At 55.1% G+C, this 22,661-nt stretch overlaps 1 protein-coding gene across 2 annotated transcripts in view; it reads right to left on the bottom strand.

Annotated features, from left to right (window-relative positions):
- The window catches only part of STARD10 (StAR related lipid transfer domain containing 10), a 34,045-nt gene extending 14,018 nt beyond the window's left edge, over positions 1 to 20,027 (bottom strand). Inside the window, exons 1-2 of one of the 2 annotated variants that reach the window (XM_060104765.1) lie at positions 19,655 to 20,027; positions 9,438 to 9,748 (exon numbers count right to left, since the gene is read on the bottom strand). In XM_060104765.1, coding sequence (XP_059960748.1) covers positions 9,438 to 9,748; positions 19,655 to 19,697 — 354 coding nt within the window. In that variant the 5' untranslated portion in view covers positions 19,698 to 20,027. Of the gene's footprint in view, positions 1 to 9,437; positions 9,749 to 10,114; positions 10,173 to 19,654 lie in introns of those variants that run through there. The other variant, XM_060104766.1, reaches the window with a different exon arrangement.
- Between the last annotated feature and the right edge of the window lie 2,634 nt (positions 20,028 to 22,661).

Below are 22,661 nucleotides of genomic sequence, written 5' to 3'. Positions count from 1 at the left end.
CTGTTCATTCATTCATCCATTCAGCAAACGTTAAGAGCGTGCCAGCTCTGTGCCAGGCTCTGCACTAGGGCCTTGCAAATTCTCCTAATTCAATCCTCTCAACTACCCATAAGGAGGGAAGATTATGCCCTTTTGTAAATGGTGGCTGAGAAAAGTGAAGTGAAGAACCATCCTGGAACCCAGTGTCGACCCGAAATTCCACCCCTGAAGCTGTTCCCTAAGAACCAGGCTCTGCTCTGTCAAGAACTCAAGGAATCCCAGGTGGGCCAGCACTTGGCCAGATGAGGACCATCCCTGGAGGGTCCATGCTAGGGGCTGGGGCTGCTGGGGCAGCCCCGCCTGGAGTAAGGGGAGCTGGAAGGACACAGAGAGCAGGTTTGGTGTGGGCCCATCACAGGCTCTCCTTCCCCCACCTTCAGCCTCAGAGTTCTCACCTATAAAATGACTAGACAGCCTCTTCTGAAGGGAAGGGGATCTGGCACCAGAGAACCTCAACCCATCTTCTCTCCTAAAGTGCGGCCTTCCTGAGACCAGTGGTAGGCGGAGGTACTGCCACGTCTCCCCTAGACACGGCTCCCAGAGTCTGCGCAAGCAGACCAGCCTAGGCCCCTCTGCTGCTCTCCACACAGGGCTGAGTGACTCATCCCTACTGTGCCCATCCCCTTCCCCTCCCCCTACCCAGTCTCCAGCAGCCTCCCTGGACCCCCACCCCCACCCCCCGGGCCTCTGCAGCTGAGGAACATCCTGCTCTGATCTCTTGGAAGCTGACCTCCTGGTCTGGAGCTCCCACCACTCTGCTCCAGCCCTGGCAGAGGTGGGGGAGCCAGACAGAGGAGGGAGACCTGAGGAAGAGCAGAGAGTGGGTGGGCCTGCAAGAAAAGAAAGGGGGTCGGGGAGATCAGTGAGACAAGACAGGGGCCAGGGCTGACACACAGACAAGCAGACAAAGACAAATTGGATAAACACTTCCCAGGACGTCAGGCACTGCCAGTGGCCTCATGCCCCCAAAGCTCTCTAGCAAGCTCCAGACTGCATTTTCAACAGCCTCCTGGGCATCACCCCCTGGACAGCCCATAGGCTCACCCTCACCATATCCACTACTGTTGGATTATCCAACCCCAATGCCCACTCCCCTCTGCTCCCTGCCTGTGCCTGGAACCTGGGATTCTGCTTGGCCATGACCTTCCCAACAGCTCCTCTTCGCCAGACCCAGGCAGGCCTCACCATCCTTGCTTGGGCTGGTGCAGCCACAGCCTCATCACTGGTCTCCTGGCTCCCAGGCCGATCTGCCACCTGGGGCCAGGGAGCTTTCTAAAACCCAGTGCTGGGAATTCCCTGGAGGTCCAGTGGTTAGGACTCTGAGCTTTCACTCCTGCCGGCCCGGGTTCGATCCCTGGTCAAGGAAATAAGATCCCACAAGCTGTGTGGTGCAACCAAATAAAATACAATAAAAAAAATAAAAAATAAAACCCAGTGATGATGGCACTGCCCAGCTTGAAAGCCTCTGCTGCCTCCCTCTGCCTTCAAGATCAAATCCTAACGCAAACGTCCTCCCCACTCCGGCTCTGCCTCCTCTCCTTCCTCACCCTTAGTCCGCACCCACCAAGACCTTCTCAGCCTGCCGCCTGACTCCTGATGGGCCCCACAGGTCCCACCCAGACGCCACTGCCCCCCAGCACGTCGTCAGCCACGTCTCCCTCGACCTGAGTCCTCACGAAGGGCTGTCACCATCTCCATCAGTCTCCCCACTAGGCCTTAAGAGTAGGGCCCAGGTCTGATCCATCTCCAGGTTCCCAGCACCAGCACAGTGGCTGGCAGAGTGGGTGGGAGACAGGAGAAGAGGTCTGTTGAACGAATAAATAACCAGGACAGATTAACAAAAAGGAGGAAACAGAACAAGTAGAGACGTAAAGGCAGAGGCAGTAACCATTAGAGACAGGGATAGAAAACATACCCCAAGGGGAGACTCTGAGACCCAGAGACAGGCCCAGAGGCAAAGACAGGAGGCTGCAGGGAAGCAGGGAGGGGAAAACCCAGGCAGAGCCAGAGCTGAGCTGGGGGGCGGAAGCCACTGGGAGACAGCTGAGGAGACATAACTGGATCAGAGACAACTCTGCTGCAGTGAGGGGGTGTGACTCACACACACAAAGTAATGTCAGACACAGAAACACACACAGAGTCCCACACTCAGAGGCACATACACCCAACCTTAGGCACGTGTACACACACACACACACACAAACACATTCAATATGGATTTAATGACCTTTGTCAGGTGCCCTGCCCCTGAGGGGCTCACAGTCTACCCAACTAAGGACCAGATCACACACACAGGCACATACAATCCAGTTCCACACACAGAAGGCCCAAATATAGAAGGCCAGCCAACTCCCATCACATCATCCTGCCCTCATAACACACAACAACCATCTGGCATCTTATTTAGTTATTTGCTTCTATTTTGCTTGTCTCCCCCTCAGGATGTAAACTCATGACAACAGGGTCTGATCTGTCTGGTTTGCCACTAAATTCCTGGATATACTTGGTATACAGTATGTGAACAATAAATATGCGTTGAATGAATGAATGTTGGAGACACACAAGGGAACTCCATCCCCTCTGGCTGTCAGGCCTCTGCCTTAAGACTCATCACTTCCCTGGTCTAGTACAAGGTCCCAGGAAATCTAGAAGGGTCCAAAAACAGGGAGGAGGCATCAAGGAGATGGTAGTGGGATTTCTCAGGAAACCAAGGTTAGATGCAGGTTGTGACAGGGAACTCAAAGGATGAGATTAAATGGCCCAGGCAATGCAGAGGAGACCAAAGGCAGTATTTACCTGTACTTCCCATTGGGTGGCGGAGGGGAAGGGGAGGGAGGTAAACTTGCAGGCATTGTTCAACTGCCCCAAGACATAAGAATTCTAGAGAGAGGTCAGAGGTAGCAAGTAGCTGCCTTCAGGGAGCCAGGCTGAGAGGCAGGGAGGCAATTATTATGCTAAAACCCCAGAGAACAGCTCCAGCTGCCCAGTGCCACCTGCCCAGCCTCTCTTTAATGACAGGTGAGAGGAGTCTGTATTTGGTGTGGGACCCATCACTAAGTTCTGGGCCTGATACTTTCTTCCACTCCCTGTGTTTCTACAGCTCCAGGGGTCCCAGAGCATTGAGGCCAGACCAAGCATGCCTGAAGTGAGGCCCAGGGAGGGACAGAGACACCTCAAGCCCAATGCATGGTCTGAGCACCTTTCCTCTCACCTGTTGCTGGGGGGGAGGGTGGATGCTCACCTGCCCAGATCAGGGGTAAAGGTAAGGGGGCAGGGTGGGAATAGAGTTTTAATTCCCATCTATCTCGGTGGCCGCTGGCCCCTCACGAACAGACTGGAGCGGCCCAGCTAAGGTCCCAGAACCCTAAAGAGCACCAGGCCTCCGGGGTCATGGCACCCGCAGCCCTGGCTCCAGGTGGCCCAGCCAGGCATGGAGACACAGGGGAAGAAAGAAAACCCATCTGTCTCCAGGACTGCCTCCTTTCTCTCATCTCTTGAAACTTTAAAGACTCTCGGCTGGAAACTGAGCTGGGGCTCGTTAAAGTTTAAAAGCCAGAGCCTGGGGACCTGGTCATGGAGGAACAGAGCCAGCCTGGGGGCTGAGGGCTCTTCTAGCCCCAGCGTGGATGGACACTGACTGAAGGCACCCACCCCACCAGTCCCTTGCCCGCAGGGGGCTGCACGTCCATACTATCTTACATCCCAGCTTGCACAAGAGTTATGCTGTAACCACCATGTCCCATCCTTTATCCCTCCTAAATCTTTCTGGATGCAATCCCTTGCTCCATTCCCCACAGTCTCTGCTTTAGTGCAGGCCTTGGCATGTCTGTCCAGACAAATACAGCAGCATCTTCCTACCACCCACCTTGTCTAAAACCCTCCCTTGGTAACCTAGAACCTCCAGGACCCAAATCCTAGAGCCTTGGTCTAGCTGTCTAATCACCTCCAGCCCCCTGAGTTCCAAGCCCCACAATGAACCACCTGCAGCTCTCCTAATGCACTGCCCTGTTTCCTGCCTCTGGGTCTTTACACAGCTGTTCCTCTGTATGAAATGCTCCCAATGCTGTCAAACTTGTACTCCTCATTCTCTACCCAATTCCAAACAGATCACCTGAGAATTCCTCCTCTGTGAAGCCTTCCCTGGCCCCCAAGGCTGGTTAAGAGGCCTGCTCTGGGTCTCTGCAGCTCCTGTGATAAGTGTCTGTCCCAGCATCCAACTGGGAGTTCCTTGAGGGCAGGGTTCGTTTGATTTCCTTCTTTGTCCCCAAACTGAATGAAGTGCCCAAAGACAGGCAGGGCAGCACTACTATTCACATGTGACAGATGAGGAAGCTAAAGCCTAGGCAGGGGCAGCAATCTGCCCAAGGCCACATGGCCAGGACTCTGGACCCTGTGCTCTCCCCCTATGGCCTCAGACCAACCCAGGCATCTCCAGAAAGGCTTCCCTAAAGCCTCCAGCCACCCCCGACCTTTCCTCTCTCTGATTTCCTGCACCTGAAGGTCCAGACCCTGACTCGCTGGGGGCATGCTCTCTGGGAGCCTGTGCCCTGAGGACGGCTCTGGACTACTTCCTCCAGCTGCCCTCACACCAAGTCAGAGCTAGAGTCATCCAGGACAGGGGTCTCAGGGCCTCGGCCTGGATTCAGGAGCCCCATCTAGGGACCTCTAAGATGGCACAGACTGTCATGGCCTTAGCTCTCCGTCCTTACTCTGTGTCCAGCAGTGAAGAAGCCTTTACCATGGCCTAAGGCCAGGACAGCCTCTACAAACCACCTGCCCAGCAACTTCCTGTAAAGAAGGAATTTCTTCCTGTAGAGGAGGGAAACTGAGCCCCAGAGGCGGCAGAGGCCCAGCCTGAACCTGAACTCACTGAATCCAAACCCCTAAAACTCAATTAACTCCTGCCTCTGCCACCACAGATAAGAAGACTGACTCGTAAAGGTGAAGTGACCCCCCAAGGTCACACAGTAAGGACTGGGCTCTTGCTCAGCTGGGACCACTCCAGGGTGCCCTCCCACAATGGCACAGTACAGCGAGACCGAAGGCAGAAGACAGGGGTAGGTTCTGAGCCACAGGGTCCAGGAGACGGAAGGGCCCAATGGTGCTAATAAGCAGGCCCAAGGGAGTGAAGAGATCTTGGCCTTGGAGTCTCAAGGACCTGGGCTCTGATCCTGCCTCAGCTACCTTCTAGCTGTTTGACTGCACAAGTGAATTCTTGCCCTGAACCTCAGCTTTCACATCTGTTCAATGGAGTTCATAAGACTCATGCCACAGGACAGTTGTGAAGACTCAGTGGGACAACATGAAGAAAACACCTGGCCCTGCAACTGTCCCCACCTTCCCCATGACCCTTTTGAGCCCCATGGACCATTAAGAGTGAGAAGGGCCCTTGGAGATCCCTGAGATGATCCCAAATTTTACAGGGGGAGAGAATGAGGTGCTGAGAGGGGACAGGCCAGAGCAATGGCTTAAGAGCTTGGAACCCAGGGGGCCTGTGGTGTGGATACAGGTGGACAGTGAGACAGGTCAGGGAGGGGTCACTGAAGCTTTCCCCAAAGGGGAAGAGGAGTTGTAGGACAGGAAGTCAGAGGAGATAGGTCCCCACCACCCAGCTTCCTGTGGCAAGAGGAACCTCAGGTTCTCAGCTGCACTCCCCCAGGAGACCTTGCACCCCAGTTCAACCGTCAAGCCCCTCAAGGCCCCTACCCACCGGGCCCACTCCTGCCTCTGTGGTCTGCCTATGGACACCTGCCTCAAGCAGTGGGCAGGAGGTCACCTGGAATTGTCAGTCTTCTCTCCAAGGTCTGGACACCTCTGAGGACAGGGGCCAGGTCTCCTCTGCCTCTCAGGTGGCTAGGTACGCAGCAGCATCAGAGAGCCCGAGCACATGAGCATCCAGGGCAGGGCTGGGCAGGCTGTGTCATCTCCTGCTTTCTGTCCCCTGTGCCTCATCCCTCTCCATGGGCCCCAGCTCAGGCGTTGAGTTTAGAGGCCCTTGGAGCCAGAAGAGCCTCATGGCACAGATGGAGACATAACCCAGAGAGGGCAGGGATGTGCCCACAGTCACAAACACAGCAAAAGAATACCATAGCCAGGACTAGACCTCAGCCTCTTCCCCAGCTAGCCCTGCTTGAATAAATGGCAGACCCCCTGGTTCCCCATTTCTCTACTGCTACAGGAGCTGTGGGGAAGCCTGGCCTGGGCATTGAGAGACCTGTATTCAGGTTCCAAGCTTCCCTCTGCTTGGACCCAGGATCCATGTTCAGCGTCTGCCTTTGGGACAAAGCCTGACCTCTCAGGAAGTGGTATCTGCCTCCTCTCCAGTGCCCGGAGCACAGTGCAGGCTTGGGACCAGACTAGGCTGGAGGCCAGGAGGGAGGGAAAGGGAAGAGGTGGCCTCCAGCAGCCCTGTCCCTTTGTCCTGGCTCCAAATGCTGGGCCAGAGCCACAGTTTCTTCCAGGAACCTCTGGACACAGGGGCAGGGAGAAGATAAGTCTGGGGGAAAGGGAGTGAGGTGGAGGAAATCAATCAGGTAGGCAGATAGGTGGACCCTCTCCCCCAAACTGGGATCATACACACAGGGCATGTACAGGAGGCAGCTGGCTTTTCCAGCACAGAGGGCAGGCCCAGAACAGGCTGTGGGGAGGGGCGAGCTCAACAAATACCTGTGGTTGAGTCGCAGCCTCCCGGAGTGACCCAATCATCCCTGGGGACTCTGGCTTCAGACCTGCTGTGTGACCTTGACAAGCCACTCCCCTTTCTGGGCCTCAGCTTTCTCATTTATCAAACAAGAATGGGATGATGAGAACACCACGTCCTTCAAAGAGTTATTGATGGGGTCAAATGCCAGAATGTTGACTAAGATGTGAGCCCAAGCTGAGAGAGGCAGGGGCTCTGGAGCCAGGCTGGCCTGGGTTCCACTCCTGCCTCAGCTGATATGACCTTAGGCAAGCGACATCACCTCTCTCAGCCTCAGTTTCTTTGTTTGTATCGTGGAGACAATTCTACTACTGCCCAGGACTGGCCGGAGGGTAAATTAGACCATGGAGAGAAACGCTTGGCTCAGAGCAGGGGCTCTTACCAGAAATGGATTCCTGGAATCTTGGGGATGGGGAGCTCAGAGACCTCTGCCTGTCCCCCACAGCTCCATCTGGCTGTGCTGAGGGGATCAGAGATCTCGGGATGCCCGTCACCAAGGCCCCAGCATCCTCCTTAGGCCCCAGCTCTGCTCACCTCCTGGCCCCAGTCCCCCTCCACTGTGGGGAGCACAACAGAGAGAACTAGGCAGGGAGGCTAAAGGTCTGGGTGCCAAGTCTGGCTCTGCTGGGACCTGGCTGTGTGAGCCTGGGCTGGCCCCTGGACCTCGGTGTCCATACTTGCATCCCAGTGAGGGGTGAGTATGAAACTGGGGTTGTAAAGGCACCTCCAACCTCTGCTGAGTCTGAGAGGGAAGGAAGGTCAGGTGTATGCCCTGACCACAAGCCCACAATACCCCCGTTTTTACAAGTCCCCTCCACTCCCAAGGAAGAACACCTGACAAATCTGATCTGCCCACAAGGGGTCCGTTGTGGCACTCTGGCCCCTGTAACTGCCAACTCCAGTCCTGGACTAGGCTGGGTTTATTCATTAACCAAGCCAGATGGAGGCGGCAGCTCCGCCCTGTTGACACAGAGGGTGGGAGTACTGGTCTCAGTTCAGACTTTCCCCTTCTCTTCCTTCTGGAGAGCCAGCTCGGTGGGGAAATTACACTTCCCCACCCCACTGCACAGCCCAGCCTTTGAGCCTTTCCTAGGTCACAGTGAGGAAAACAACCTTGTTCTCACAACAACTTTGCTCACTTTTTATTCAGTTTGTTTCTTCGTTCCTTCCTTCCTTCCATCCTTCATTCAACAAACATCCCTGCTCTGTCTGTGTTGGAGGCTGAGGACGCAAAGAAGGATAGGACCTGTCCCTGTCCTCAGAGAGCACTAAGCTGGAACATACCAGCTGCCCTTCCCTTCCCTGCTCCTCAGGCTCAGACACAGGTCAGGCCTCCGGGAAGGCCCCAGCCCAGGGTCCTCAGGCCTGGGTAGAGAGTCCCAGTAGGGGAGGCACACATGGAAACCCAGAGAGAAAGAGACAGTCAGATAGCCAGGGTGCAGACAGAGAATTATAGAAGGAAGAAGGGAAGACAGAATGGGTGAGCCAGAAGACCACACGGGGACAGGTGGACAAAGGTCTAAATGACTAAGACAAAGTGAGGCAGAAAGGCACAGGGTCAGAGAGGGAAGGTCAGACATCTCTGGCCCTGGTATGAGGCCATGATGCCGGAGCTAAATCCAAATCCAAGAGCAGGTCCCAGGCAAGAGGGGCTGAATGAAGTAGGGGGAGGCCAGGAGTGCCCTCTGAGTTCAGTGTCCTGCTTCCACCTCTGCGCCTCTCCACCACAGGAATACACTCCTCCACGTGTTCGAGAAGGACAGCAGGAAGGGTGAGGCAAGAGAAAGGGAAGGGTACAGTCTACTGCCAGGACCCCACTGAAGGGAGACCTGCCCCCTTGAAAAGGGGCACTCACAGCAATGCCAGATGTGTTGTGTTGGAGGAAGCTACCGAGGCCTCTAATCAGAGTCTTCACCAGCCTATTCCCCATCTAGTTCCCCAGGGTAGGTGGGCTCACGGGGTCCCAAACCCCAAGCCGGCCCTATCTTGGCAAAGAGAAGAAAATCAGGGGGTTGTGAGGAATGGGGTTGATGGCTGTGAGGGAGACTGAATGTGCCTACATCTTCCCTGCATCTGCTGTCCTCTCCTCCCCCAGGCCACCCCCAGTCTGGCCCTGTGTAAGGCAGAGACATCTAAGCCCTGCTTTCAGGATCTGCCAGCCAGGATCCTGAGTCCCTGCAGGAGAGACTCAGGGAACAGGCAGGAGGGAAGGGGGAAGAGCAGGGCATCAGACAGGAAGGAATCAGGTCCCTGGCACCCAAGGGTGCAGAGAGTGGGGGAAGAGACCCAGCTCAGGCTGAGAGAACCAGGAATTCAGGAGAGAAGGGCTCAGTCTCCCTCCTCAGATGACTCAAGTCAGGACGTGGTGAAGGCTTCCATGGGTAGAGGGCTCCCTGAGGGAGACCATTCTCCTAGGTAGGGCTGACAGCAGCCCACCTCCCAGGATCAGGCAGGGGTGTGCAGAAGCCTGGGTTCTGGCTGAGTGAGCCAGAGGGAGTCACACCCCCTCTCCAGGCCTCAGTTGGCCCATCTGTGAGATGGAGGCTTGCCCAGCAAACTGTGCCTCCTCCTGGTTTCTCACAGGAGAGTCTGAGGTGTACAACTGGGTGTCTGTAACCCTGCGGGAGGACCAGGAGACTCCCTGGTCAGAGGAAGTAAGGGTGCAGTGCAGACTACACCTGCTGCAGGGCAACCCTACCTTGATCTTGTGCAGGGTACGATCCATCTCCACAGCCTGCACCCACACAGACACGCCGGCCTTGCTGTAGGTCAGGTTCCAGCCCGCCTCGGCCTCACACTCTGACCGGAAGCTGCGGAAGTCCTGGTCGTCGGGCACCTGGACGCTGTCGCGGCCCAGGACTGGCCGAGGCCCCTGGGGCTCAGTTGAGGCAGCTGACTTCTCCATGGGGAGGCCCAGGGCCCTGGTCCTAGTCCGGCTTTCCTGGGTCTTCCGCGGAAGCTCCAACAACGACGACGCGGCTGCAGATGCTGACGCCACCTTCCAGGGACCTGAAAGACCGGTTTGGGAACCGGAGTCAGTGCGCTGGGGGCGCGGGGGCGGCTGTCCGGGGTCCTGGCGGGTAGAGAGAGACAGGCGGGGGCTGGCCAGCGCGCACCGCCGGTACAGAGCAGTACGCCCCCCGACCCCTCCGCTAGGAGCGACCCAGACCTCCGGTTTGGGGGCTGGAGTGGGGGCTGCGTATCGGGTGCGGGGGGGGGCGTCGGGACCCGGGGGAGGCCGCGACCCGAGGTAACGGACGGCCCGGCGGGGTCCGCGCAGCGCTTGCCGGACTGGCTCAACTAACTCGGCAGCGGCGCCGGCGAGGGGCCCGTGGTGGGGGCGGGGTGGGGTGCTCGCGGGGCCGGCCCGCTCACCTGTGCCAGCTGCTCCGCCTGGGCCCGCCGGGGCCGGAGGTGCGAGCGCCTCTGCCGCCGCCGCCGCCGCCGCCGCCGCGCTGCCCGGGCGACCGGGGCCGCGCGGGGGCTCTGGGGGGAGGAGCAGTGGGTCCCACCGCCGGCCCCGCCCCACGCGCCCCCCCCCGCCCCGCGCGCCCCCGCTCCCTCCCTCCCTCTCTCCGAGCTAGGCTGGGGGCTCCGGGGGCTCCGCTCGCCGGCGCTCGGTATTTTCCTGGCTGCGGAGGTACAGCAGATGGGTCTCGGAGCCCCGCCCCCCCCGCCCCGCCGGGTCCTAGCGCCGCCCCACCCTCCTCCGAAGGGGACCTGGCCCGACCAGTCCTCAGGCAGGGGTCGGGGAGGGGCCCAGATAGAGTGGGCTCTGAGAAGAAGGGCGAGGAGGTGCTCGAAGAGGGATTCTGGAAGTTACCTGCGAACCCCTTCTCCCCAACACCCTCCCATACTCACAGGTACACACCTCTGCAACAACCTACTTAGACACAAGGAACCACCCAGAGACCCAAAGATGGGCACACTCCCCCCACCACAATCAAGAGCCCACAGCTTGCATCCCCCAACAACCACTAGCCTCAAGGTTCACAGGCTGGCTAGACGTGGGTAAATCTCCACTCCCATCTCACTCCCGGCTGGGAGCTTTAACCAGGCTTTCCTCCAGCCCGACTCTGGCCCTTGTCCACCACCACCCCTCCCGAGAACCCCTGCATGTATTCACACACCTCCCATGGATTAGACTAGGGTCTCAAGAGCATCTGGCCCCAGAGCTCTGGGGCTACCCTGTCCCTCCCCAGGCGGAGCTGTCCAGAGCTCCACAGCCACAGGGGAGGTAGGTCCACCAGTACTCCAGCCACCCCTTTCAGCCAGGGAGGCTGCTACCTGCCCCCCTGGGTCCTAGTGCCAGCTCTGCCTCCAGCTGCCCCGTGTGAACTGAGGCCAATAGTTCAATTTCTCTGAGGTGAGGCCAGTATGAGTGTGGCAATGGGCCCAAGGCTAGCATTCACTGACCCTAGTGACTGGCCCTTGACTGCAGAGGGCTAGGGAGAGCTAGGGCCCGTGGTGAGCTCCCCTGGATGGGCAGCTAATAGGCCACAAGTGCCCACCACTTGCCCACTGACACATGGTGAGTACATGGCCATCCTTCCCAGAACCCAGATCTCAGCCTCCTCCCACCCCAGGGTTCCTTTCTCTACTCTGGCTGTCCCCATCATCTTTCTGAGCCTTAGTTTCCCATCTGTAGAATGTAAGCATCAGAATGTATAACCTCCTAGCCTCACCATCCTAGAGCTCTGGGATGGAACAGCTTTTCTTAAAGGTGCTCGAGAAAGATAAGGAGTTGTCACGGTGGGTTCACAAATAGAGGTGTTTCTTCCTGAAGTGCTTAGGGCTCTGAGATGTGTGTGAATCAGGCCCAATTTTAAAAGTGGAGGGGGTGAGCAGGGAGCCCTGATGGCAAGTGACCCCAAGGTCCATTCTGCAAAGTAAATCTTGTAAAATGAATTGCAGGTCCCCATGAGGCTTGTGTGATGACCTTAGATCTCCAGTGTGAGGGGCATAGTCAGATAATCACCCTCACCCCTTCTAACCCACATTCTTTAAGTGTGTAGAAATGGGTGTCAGGGGGGCTGGATCTGGGTTCAGGAGGCCAGGGCTCTGGCTCTCTGCTATGCATGTCCTCTGCCTCCACCCCAACCCTAGGCAGTTCTCTGCCCCTCCCCTGGCTTCAATGGTTTTATCTGACAGCCTCATACCCAGGCTAATGGGAGATTCAAAGAGGGGTACACAGAGCCTGCTTTGTGAACTGTAGCTTCTGGGATCTGCCACGAGGAAAAGAGAGAGGAGCACTGGCCTGGCGGCTCCTGCCTTCTTAGGGCCCCAATGACACACATCTCAGCTGACAGCAGGCGCCAGGGCAGTACCCCTCTCATGCCCATCACCCAGTCTAGGGTGAAGAGATAAGGCTGGGGTGACAGCAGGAGATAGCAGTGAGGACAGACTGACAGGACTTCTCCACCCCCCAGAGCACTGCCAGCCTGAGACACACAAACTCAGGGAGGTACACATGGCAGAAATCAAACCAACACTCAAATTCAAATATAGATTAACCAAGAATCAATCTTTTGGGTCTTGGGGCAGTAAAAGTGGGTGACCTGGTACCTCTGGGCTCAGATGGCTATGCCCTGGGCTCAACCCTGCCTGGAGGTTTAGGCCAGGCTAGCTAGGATCACTCCTCATCCTATTCATCATTAATTTGCCCTTGCAGCCCCCCGTAAGCCCCAGGAATTTAGGTATCTCTGGCTCAAGGGTTCATGACAGCCTCCCAAACATGCCTGGATCAAAGCAGATTCATATCCTGTCTCAAACACCCGTGAGCAGCAGAGAGAAGGCTAGGAGGGCTGGGATGGGTGACCTGGGGGAGGAGTCTGGAGAGGAGTCCTAGGACTTGGCCATCCCTGCTTCCCACAGCCTGGAAGTGCAAAGGACCTGTGGAACTGGGTTCAAATCCTGTCTATACCATTTCCTAAATGTGTGACCAAGAGCAGGTGACATGTCCTCTCTGAGCCTCAGTTTCTTCATCTAGAATAATAATACCTACTCTCTGAGAATTATTGCAAGGAAAAGAGTTGTACATATATCAGTTTCACCCCCAAGTAACTAAAAATATAACCGGAGGGAGAAGGGTAGGGAGGAATAAATGCACTGTCCAAAAATGGCATATTTCCAACAAAAAAGTGTTAACGTAACATCTTGATAGGATGGTTGTTAAGATTCTCAGGAAAGAGTAAACAGTGGAAAAGCTTGGCAAAGCATGACCCTGCTCTGCCCCCTGCAGCCCCTGCACCAGCCACAGGGCCCCTTGACGGAAAGTGGATTGGGTGAGGTGCCTCTCTGGGCCCCAGCCCCAGAATGGGGCAACACCAAGCAGGAGTCAGAGTGGGAGTGGAAGGCGGGAGCGTGTAAGAGAAAGAGAAGGTGCTTAGCAAACCGAGAGGCATCATGAGAATGTGAGGAATCATTACCCAGGGTGCTGAGCAAGTGCTGGGTCTTACACATGCCCCTCACAGAGAGAGCAGCTGAGGTGTGGGAGGCATGGGGACGCCCCTGAATCAAAGTAGGACAGAACCCATCTAGGGACCTCCAGTACCTCAGGACTCTTGGAATGGGGGTAGGGGGTCGTTTGGAGATATCCACACCAGTCCTTGCTCACTGCCCCGACAGCTGTTGGAATAGGGTAGGGTACCTGCCTGGAGCCATCCATGACCTGGTCCCTCACAATCCCCTCAATTCCCCTCGCTGAGTCCCCGTCAGGACTAAACACCCTCAGACTGACATCATATGGCCAGAGCCCCTAACTGTACAGATGGAGAAACAAAGTCCCCGCCAGCAGGGACAAAGCAGAGATAAGATCCTAGGTCTCCCAGCTCCTAACCCAAGGCTCTGTCCCTGTTCCCCATTATACACCACTACTTTCACTACCTCAGGGGTGACCTTGGGGTAGTCACCACTCTCTCTCTGCTTCAAGATTCATCCTCTGCCCAAGGGCCCCACCCTGTCCAGTGTCCTGGACGATGAGGAGCTACCAGGTCTTGACTTGCTCTGGGGTGCTCCCTCCAACTCATCATCTAGTCAGACGGATGGCTGCCTCGATCTGCCCTCTGGGAGATGAGGAGAAGGCCCCCCCTGACCCCTTCTCCCCCCACTCCCTCTCCTCAGGGGTAACTGGCCCTGCCAGTTTAGTCGGAGAAAATTCCCAGGTTGCCTAGGATAACGAGGCAGTATCCCGGGGGCAACGTTCTAGAAGCCTGGGCAATGACCTGTGTGATGTCACCAGGAAGGAGCAGAGTAGAGAGGTGATTCCTGAGGCCCCCAGGGCTGGCTCAGCCTTGAGACGGACCCGTCCTTTACAGTTTGATGCAGGTGGCAATAGGCTCGGCACCCCAGTCCCAACTGGACCTGGATCTAGGTGTTTGCCCAGGGTGGGTCTCCTACCCCTGCTGGGCCTCCCTGAGCAAACAGCCCAAGCACTGCCCTGAGGGAGCCGCTGGAGCCTGAGGGAGTCACAGAGAGGCACACAATCACAGTTACCCACATCCCCTCTCCTCCTGGTGACACTGTCACAGCCATGTGCCATCACACTGATGTCCTGTCACAGACCCACACAGCCACGTACAATCTCAGTCTCATGCGTGGGAGCCCAACATGGGTACACTGGCTTGGGTGCACCAGGTCACCCAAGTAGAGTTGCCAGATAAAACACAGGACACCTCGTGAAATTTGATTTTCAGATAAGGAAAATCATTTTTAGAATGAGCATGTAGCAAATATTTGCTAAATCTGGCAACCTTGTACCTGAGGCCCTTTGCCATACCCACATCACAAAGCCTCAGAGAGCTACACCAGTCCCTCGCCTGCCCTGGGAAGGTACAGTCAGCACCGGGGTCACAGCTGTTGCACACACGTGCACACGCACACACGCACACACACACACGAACGGCCTTGCACATCCTCTCTGTGAAGAGGCCCTGGGCCAGAGTAAAAGTCTGCCACACTCATTTTTTTTTTTTTTTTCCGTTACGCGGGCCTCTCACTGTTGTGGCCTCTCCCATTGCGGAGCACAGGCTCCGGACGCTCAGGCTCAGCAGCCATGGCTCACTGGCCCAGCAGCTCCGCGGCATGTGGGATCTTCCCGGGCCGTGGCACGAACCTGTGTCCTCTGCATCGGCAGGCGCCACCAGGGAAGCCCTGCCACACTCATTTTGTCTAACCTTCACAAAACCTTAGGTGGAAGGTTATACAGGGACTCTTAGCCTCATTTGACAAATGAGAAAAATAAGGCCCAGCAAGAAACAGAACCTATCTTTGGTATCCCCACGTGTGCTCCCCTGGCAGGGGCAGAAGGGGTGCGAGGGAAGTCATGTTAAACCTGGGCTGGGCTGTGTCCCTGGGCAGGTCTGTCCCTCAAGCAGGCCTCTTAGACGAGCCTCTCCCCAGTGGGAACAATAGCCTAGGGGTTTGGGGGGTGGACCCTCTGCCCCTTCCCCCACCCAACGGGCGATCCTAAGTGCTCCCCAGAGGCCCCTCTAGTCCCAGGAGGTGGAAACTGTCCTGCCGGGGCACTGAGGGCACAGCTTTGAGATTAAAAAATACGAAGAAACCGAAAGAAGGAAGTTGTGCGGGCTTCCAGAAAAGAGGCTGTCGTCCCAAGGCTGGAGTTCTTGCCCTGGTAAAAGGGCCAGAAAACCTCTTCCTCCCCAGAGACACACAAAGACACCTCCACCCCCACTGCCACCCAGCCTGAGCACATAGCCGAGGGGGAGGGCCTGGGGTCAGGCAGATGGATCAGGAGCCTCTGACAGGAAACTTGAGGGCTTTTGGAAGGCTGCATCAACCCAGCAATCAAACTGAGCTGCTGCAGGTGGCAGTGCCCAAAAGACATCATCAGCAGAAGGACCCAGCCTGCAGAGGGGGCGCTGGCCATCTGGGCCCGGGGCCCTCCCAAAGAGGAGTCTCCATGGTTCCACACTGGGCCCTGCCGACCTTGGGCAAGGCCCTGCACCTCTCTGGTCTGTCTTCCTGTGGAAGTGGTGGTGCTCAAGATGCCTCTCCACCTGCCTGGGGCAGGTGGATGGGCTCTGTAAATTGTGAAGTCCTGCATGGTGGGGGGGTTGCAGTGGAGCTGTGTTAGTCTCTTCTTTCCCCCAAGCCTGGGAGCACCCTGGGCAGCAAGACCCCGCAAGGCCCAGAGAGAAGCTCCCAGGACTCTAGGGTACAGGGACTGGAGTATGGGGAGGGAAGGACAGAAGAGGAGGAGGAATAGACAGGGTGAAATACCCTGCTCAGCAGTCTACCACAGTGGTTAAGAGCTTGGGCTATGGAGCCAGGCTGTCTGGGTTAAAACCTCTTACTGTGTGATCTAGAACAAGTTACTTAACCTCTCTGTGTCTCAGTACTCCCATTTCTAGAATGAGTAGGCTAGTAGGACTTACACCATTGCCTCGGGGACGAAGTGAGTTCACACACTGGAGAGCTCAGCACGGTGCCCGGCAAGCAATGAGCACTCAATAAACGCTACAGCTGCTATCAGTTCTTGTCTCCTGAGGCCCCTTAACCCCCGTCTGCCAGCTGTCCCCAAGGCATGGCCTCTTTCCTAAGCCTCTGCTCCTTGACCTGGAGGCAGTGCCTCCCTCTTCTGACATGGAGGAAAAGAAACAGTCTGGGTTCACTTGGAGCCTGGAGGGCTGAGAATAAAGCAGAAGTGAGTGCTATGACATCTTGTCCCCCTCCCTCACCCCAATTCCAAACAGCTACAAAGGCCTGGATGGGTTCCCTTTGGAAGGCCTTCGCTCAATGGCATGAGCTCCTTGCATCCACACAGCCCCGTCCTCAATGTCTGACAACTGGATGCTAGGAGAGCAGCAGGACCCAGGGAGCCGGGCTATGCCCAGCCAGCGGGCAGGACAGTACTGAGATGTCCACACTCCAGGGGCTGGTTCCTAGGACCCTGTGAAAGGCTGGTGTGGGGAAGGCTTGCTAGGAGCTGTCAGTGAGTGGGGCTGAAGGCTCTGCCTTGGGTCGGGGTTCATTCTGGGGCCAAAATTCACACCTGGAACAGGCCTAGAACAGACCCAGCTTCCATGGGGCACTGCTGTGCAGGGGACTCCTGCCAATCTCTACTCCCTTCCCTGAGGCCCTGGTGCCCCGCGTTAGCGGGCATCTCCACAGTGCTCTCCCGGGGGCGGCTGCCTCCTTCAGCACCTTCTAAATTTAGGGCTTGGGCTCTGTGACTCATTCCTGAATCTGCTTTGCTCCCCTCCTCCAGGAGTGTGCTCCCGTGGTAGCTTTATCTTCTGCTGCCTCAGACTGATTAACAAGGCCCTAGAATCCTACAGCAGCCGCACACACCAAGGAGAGCTTCCCCAGTCCACCTGCCCCAGTGCGGCTCTGGGCTTCTCTCTGACCAGGTCCTGTGCTCCCCCTTCCCTTTACCCATCCATGCACCCACCCCCATCCTGCCACTCCCCGACCACAACCCACCCAGGTGGCTGCATTTGAAGCTGGCTCCAAGCGGGACTGTGGTGGCCGTGGGGAAGGAGATGGAGCCAAGCCCTGCCCCCTCCAAACTAGCTGCCAGGCAGAGCCCTGGCCTAACATCAGGACACCTGAGTTCTGGCTCCGACTCACTCCCACCTTACTGTGGGGCTCTTGGTGAGTTCCTGGCCTCTCTGGGCTTCTCTTTCTTCCTCGATGAATAAGGGGTTTGAACCAGACCTCCACTAGGGAGGCCTGGACCAGAGATGAATTTACCACTGGGCCAGACTGCCATCTTCAAACAGGGTGGGCTGGCAGTAGGGTTATCTGACGTTGGGCCCTGTCTCCCACCCAGGCTCCTCTCTGCCCGTGGCTCCTGCTCTGTTCAGGGGACACACAAGTCAAGGCCCTGCTGTCAGCCTTTTGGGACTTCTGTCCTGCCGGGAGAAAGGGTTGTGGTTCTGGTCTCACTGTCCAGGGCTGTGAGCTTTGGGCAAGAATCACCTTTACTCTGGACCCAGGTTGTGGGGAAATGAATCATGTGCATGTAGAGGTGTAAACGCTCCCTGCTAGGTTCCCAGTGCCAGAGGGGGAAATGGGGATGTGAGTGCCCCCTTTGACTTCCAGAAATGCAGGCTCCCTGGGCACAGAGTGGAGGTATCTGGGAGATGGACAGACCTGGGGCTGCGACATCTCTGCCCCTGCTGGGCTCTGGGAGAACCCTATCTGCAGCTGGCCTCCACCTGTGTTCCTGAGTAACAAAGAGTGGCTGTTTACTGAGCATGTACCACGTGCCTGGTGGTGTTCTATACACGTAACAGTTCTTAACTCATTTATTTCATAGTTATACCTCAACACAGCCCTTGAATAAGGCTTACCACCCCACTCTACAGACACTGAGGCTCAGAGTGGGGTAGTGACTCGCCAAGGATCCCAACATTAAGTCACTGGGAGGGCTAGTTAAAAGCCAGGTCTGACTGCACTCCTGGCTTCTGTTTGTACCCTAAGGTAGCTCTTCTCAGCGTATACATTAGACACTCAATAAATGTTTGATGAAGATGTTTGATCACTGCCATGTAATGGAAAGATCCCTGTCCTAGTCCAATTTTACGCCAGCTCCTTGTGTGTCCTGAAGAAAAGTTCTTTCTTCCTTTAGCCTCGGTTTCCCCTGCTGAAAACAGAGATGATAAGTGAAGGCCCAGAGAATTAGATACTTGGAGGTGGGGAGGATCTTGAATTTCTACTTCTACAAACACCTGCCTTTCATGACTTGCCTGAGGAGGCCCCATCTGCAACCAGACCTCAGGGTCTCCTAGCCCCTCCTATACCTATGTCCAGAACCTCTAAGAGCACTCCAGAGTCAAACAACTGGGTACAGCCCAGCTCCAAGGGACAGAGAAAAGTTCATTTCCCTGGCGGGCAGCTGCCTGATCTTGGGGGGTGGTAAGATGTGCCTATGGTGCCACCTGACTGCTCCACCTGGTTGGAGGAGTGGCTCCTACAGCCTCTCAGCTCAACCGGCATCACTTCCTCTCCTTAGCATCCAAGCCAGCCCAGGCACCACCTCCAGCTGTCGCTGGCCCCAACTGGAATCACCTGAGCACCCAATTCCTCCCAGGCTCAGAAACAGAGCCCACTCTTTTCCATTCAGGGTCTGTCCCCTTCACATTACCTCTTCATCTGTCACACTTGAGTTCCTTCCTTTACCTGGGCCACTCTCCAGAGAAGCAGGGTCTGTACAGCTCCAGCAACACTGTCCTCTGTCTTCAGGATTCTCCAGTTCCTCCTTAGTTTCTGGCCTTTGGTAGTCATCTCAACAGAGCAGAGCCTTTCTCCACTAGGCCCAGGTTGGGTAGGAGAAGGATAAGAAATAGGGACTCCTCCAGACTCCGTCTCTCTAAGCCTGTGTCCAAAAAAGACACTAATCCTTGGGGTGCAGGGAAGGGCTCCAAGCCCAAACGCAGGAAGCCTGGGCGTTAGCCCTTGCTCACAGACTGCTGAGACCTGGGGCAAGCTCCTGCCCCTCTTGGGGCCCTCAGTTTTGCAATTTGTATAATGAGGAAATAGCTCCTCAATCTGCAATCACACGATTATAATAATCTTTTGCCTTTATACTTTGCTTGGCAACTTAGTTTCACTTCCGGATCTTATTATTCAATCCTTCCAATAACCTATTTCCATTTACAAGTGAGAAAGCTTAGGTCCTCAGGGGAACAGAACTATCAAGGTCACACAGCAACTCAGAGGTAGAGCCTGGGCTAGAGTCCTTGAATCCTGAACCATCTGTGGTCTTCCACACTCTTAGGATGATAGGACTCTGGCTGTATGAATTTCTCTGACCCGTTGCCCCACTGGTAAAATGACTGCTCTAAGGATCAAATTAAGAGAGGCAATGAAGGGGCCTGTGCTTTGCAAACCATAAGAAAAAGGACAACAGAAAAACAACGGGACCGTTACGTTACTACTTATTACTCTTACCTTTGCTAAGGCGCCCCCTCGTGTCCATCCCGAGGCGCTCCATTTGCGCAGGCGCTCTTTGGTGTTTACGGAAGCCTTGAGGCTCAGCATTTGCGCGTGCGCTCCGCGTTAGAGGCCGCCCAACGGCCTTCAGGCTGTTCGCTGTCGGACGCTGCCTTCAAGTCCCCTAGTGGTTGTGGCCACCCAGTTACTACGGTTCCCTGGGGCCCTGTCTGCTCTGCTTGGGTTGAGACGTTTCTACAACTCCGGAGCGGGGAGACCTAAGGAATGGCAGGGAGCGGCACAGCGCGGTCTCCCATTACTCCAGCGTCTCAGTTACCGCTGCACTAAACCTTGGGTGCCGACTTTGGCGCCCCTCAAGGAAGATATGGCGGCCGCGGTGAACTGGACAGGAACAGCCCACGCACTGCCTCTTGGGAGCCTCAATTCGCTGCTAGAACCTTTCCGAATTGGAACGCTGTTAAAACTACATTTCCCAGAAGTCCAAGAGCCAGAGTCGCAGGAGAAGGGCCTGGGGCATGTTGGGAGTTGGAGTGTGGGGATGGTAGTGAGTTTGTGCAGGCAGGGAAACGCGATGAAGTGGTGCAGCCTCGCTCCCTGAGCCTGGGCTGTGGGTTCGAGGTACGCACGAGTTACACGGTAGCTGTCATAGGGAGAGAGTAGCGCTGTTGGACTGAGTTTTAGAAAGAATACTACGCACTACGTGTCTGCACCTCCCACAGGGCTTCCACCCCCATCACTCTTAGGAGACTGCACTCCCAGGGGTCACCGTCGCCTGGGACTCTGAGTTCTCTTACTGCTGTTCAAAAGAACTGTTTGTAATAATGGACATATTCTATAGCTGCATTGTCCAATAGGGTAGCGACTAGTCTGTGGCTACTGTACATTTGACATGAGGCTAAGTGCCATGGAGGAAGAAAAACTTTTATTTGAGTTTATTTTAAAAATCCAATTAATTACTTTAAATTACATTTAAATAGCCACCTACGGCTAATGGCTACCATATTTGACAGCGGCACACTATACTAGACTAGACCACCAAGAGGTTCTTCGTGTTCGATACCAACAATCACCTTCCCGCTTTGTGAGACCTAACAATTTAGTTTTCTTCCTACTGTTGACTAAAAATAAGTACACCACCTAAAAGCTGAGAACTTTGTTTTATTCGCAGCCTTACTGAGGACTATAGCCGGGGATGGCAGCCTCTCAGATAGCTCTGAAGGACTGTTCCAAAAGGTAAGGGAGGAGCAAGGAGTTTTTCCTGAAAAAAACATGTAGTGAACATCTAAAGATTACTGCTAATCACACACAAGAAACATCTCCAGACATCTCCAGTTAATTGTTTTAGTGCCTGTGCATGGGAAGATGCAAGAGTCTGGGCTGACTGAAATTATTCCTTTGGTATGCATCTTAACTATCTAGGACTAGTATCCTGTTTTTCTCCCTCCAGAATTCCCCTCAGGGTGCACCGTTCAGGGGTGGCTGCAGTGCCTGATGGCTGGATGGCAGGAAACATTCTTTGTTTACTGACTTGTCAGGCAACATTTTTTTGTCCACACTGCCTACTCACTACACTTAGGCTTTGCAGATTCCACCTCCATTGTGTGTCCCTTGAAAACCTAAAATTTCATTCAGACTGTAAAAATCTGCTGTGGTGTTCATCAGGCTGGAATAACGGGCACAGATAAAGCCAGCTGCACAATTAATAAGAAACAATATTTTCCCCAAGGATATACTGCAACTATAAAATGTCATAACAACCCCCTCCTTTGAGTGACTACTTCTTTCTTACCGAGCAACTTTGTTTTCTAAAATCATAGACAGTCAGAAATTTTGCTGTTTGAAATTATATAAGTAGGAATGAAACTCTTGCCTGGAGGAGTTAAATCACTAAAAGGATAGGATTTACAGCCCAGGTGCAGAGACTCAGATAAGGGATTTCTAAACATATACTCCACATCTGCCTTAACTTTATTGTTTCCAAGGAAACAGGACCCTGAGTCCACTGAGCAGTCCAGACGCAGTTCTGCTTTGCTTTGAGCCATCAAAATATTGCCTCATTTAAATTTCACCTAATTCCACCTCTCCCTCAAATCCTATAAGAACTCTCTCTATTCCTTTGTGTTCGGTAGGACACCTCATTTTTCCTCTGGTGTGTTGTCTTCCTCCTAGCAATGGGTCAATAAACCTGACTTCATTGGACTATGGATTTGTCCCTGGTGATCTTTGATTGGGTTAGGACACGCTGAAATACTGGTGTCTTCCAGGTTCTATCAAGGGCCCTCTCTTCACTCTGCATACTCTCTTTGGATGACCTCATTCACTTCCATCCATAAGCTGATTCCCCAGTTTATGGTTTAGGCCTTTCTCTGGCCGCTGGGATGTCTGCTTCTGGTTCCTTAAACTCAGCGTATTTATTTATTTTTTGAAATTCATTTATGTATTTATTTTTGGCTGCGTTGGGTCTTCGTTGCAGTGCGCGGGCTTCTCATTGTGGTGGCTTCTCTTGTTGTGGAGCACAGGCTCTAGGCGCACGGGCTTCAGTAGCTGTGGCTCGTGGGCTCCAGAGCGCAGGCTCAGTAGCTGTAGCGCACGGGCTTAGTTGCTCCGCGGCATGTGGGATCTTCCCGGACCAGGGCTCGAATCCATGTCTCCGGCATTGGCAGGTGAATTCTTAACCACTGCGCCACCAGGGAAACCCAAACGCAGTGTATTTAACACTGAATCTTTTTTTTTTTTTTTGGCAACCACTCTTCACTGCTGTGTTCCAAGTAAGAACTAGGCACTGACCACCTCTGACCATGAGATAGCGGGGACACTCCTCACCTGGGTCAGGTACCTCTTCACTCACTGTCCTCAAACGGCATCACACTGGATCAGCTGCTTTTCACATAGGTCAGCAGCCTAAAACTTTAGAAAGTTGGAAGGAATGGTGGGCTGCAAGTGAAGAGCGGGTCTCAATTACTCTGCCCCTTTCCCCCCCACCCCGCCCCCGAGCCCTCGATAA

This window comes from Mesoplodon densirostris, chromosome 7, assembly GCF_025265405.1.
Source record: "Mesoplodon densirostris isolate mMesDen1 chromosome 7, mMesDen1 primary haplotype, whole genome shotgun sequence".
NCBI classification, from domain to species: Eukaryota; Metazoa; Chordata; class Mammalia; order Artiodactyla; family Ziphiidae; genus Mesoplodon; species Mesoplodon densirostris.
This window is presented reverse-complemented; position numbering and strand designations above follow the sequence as displayed.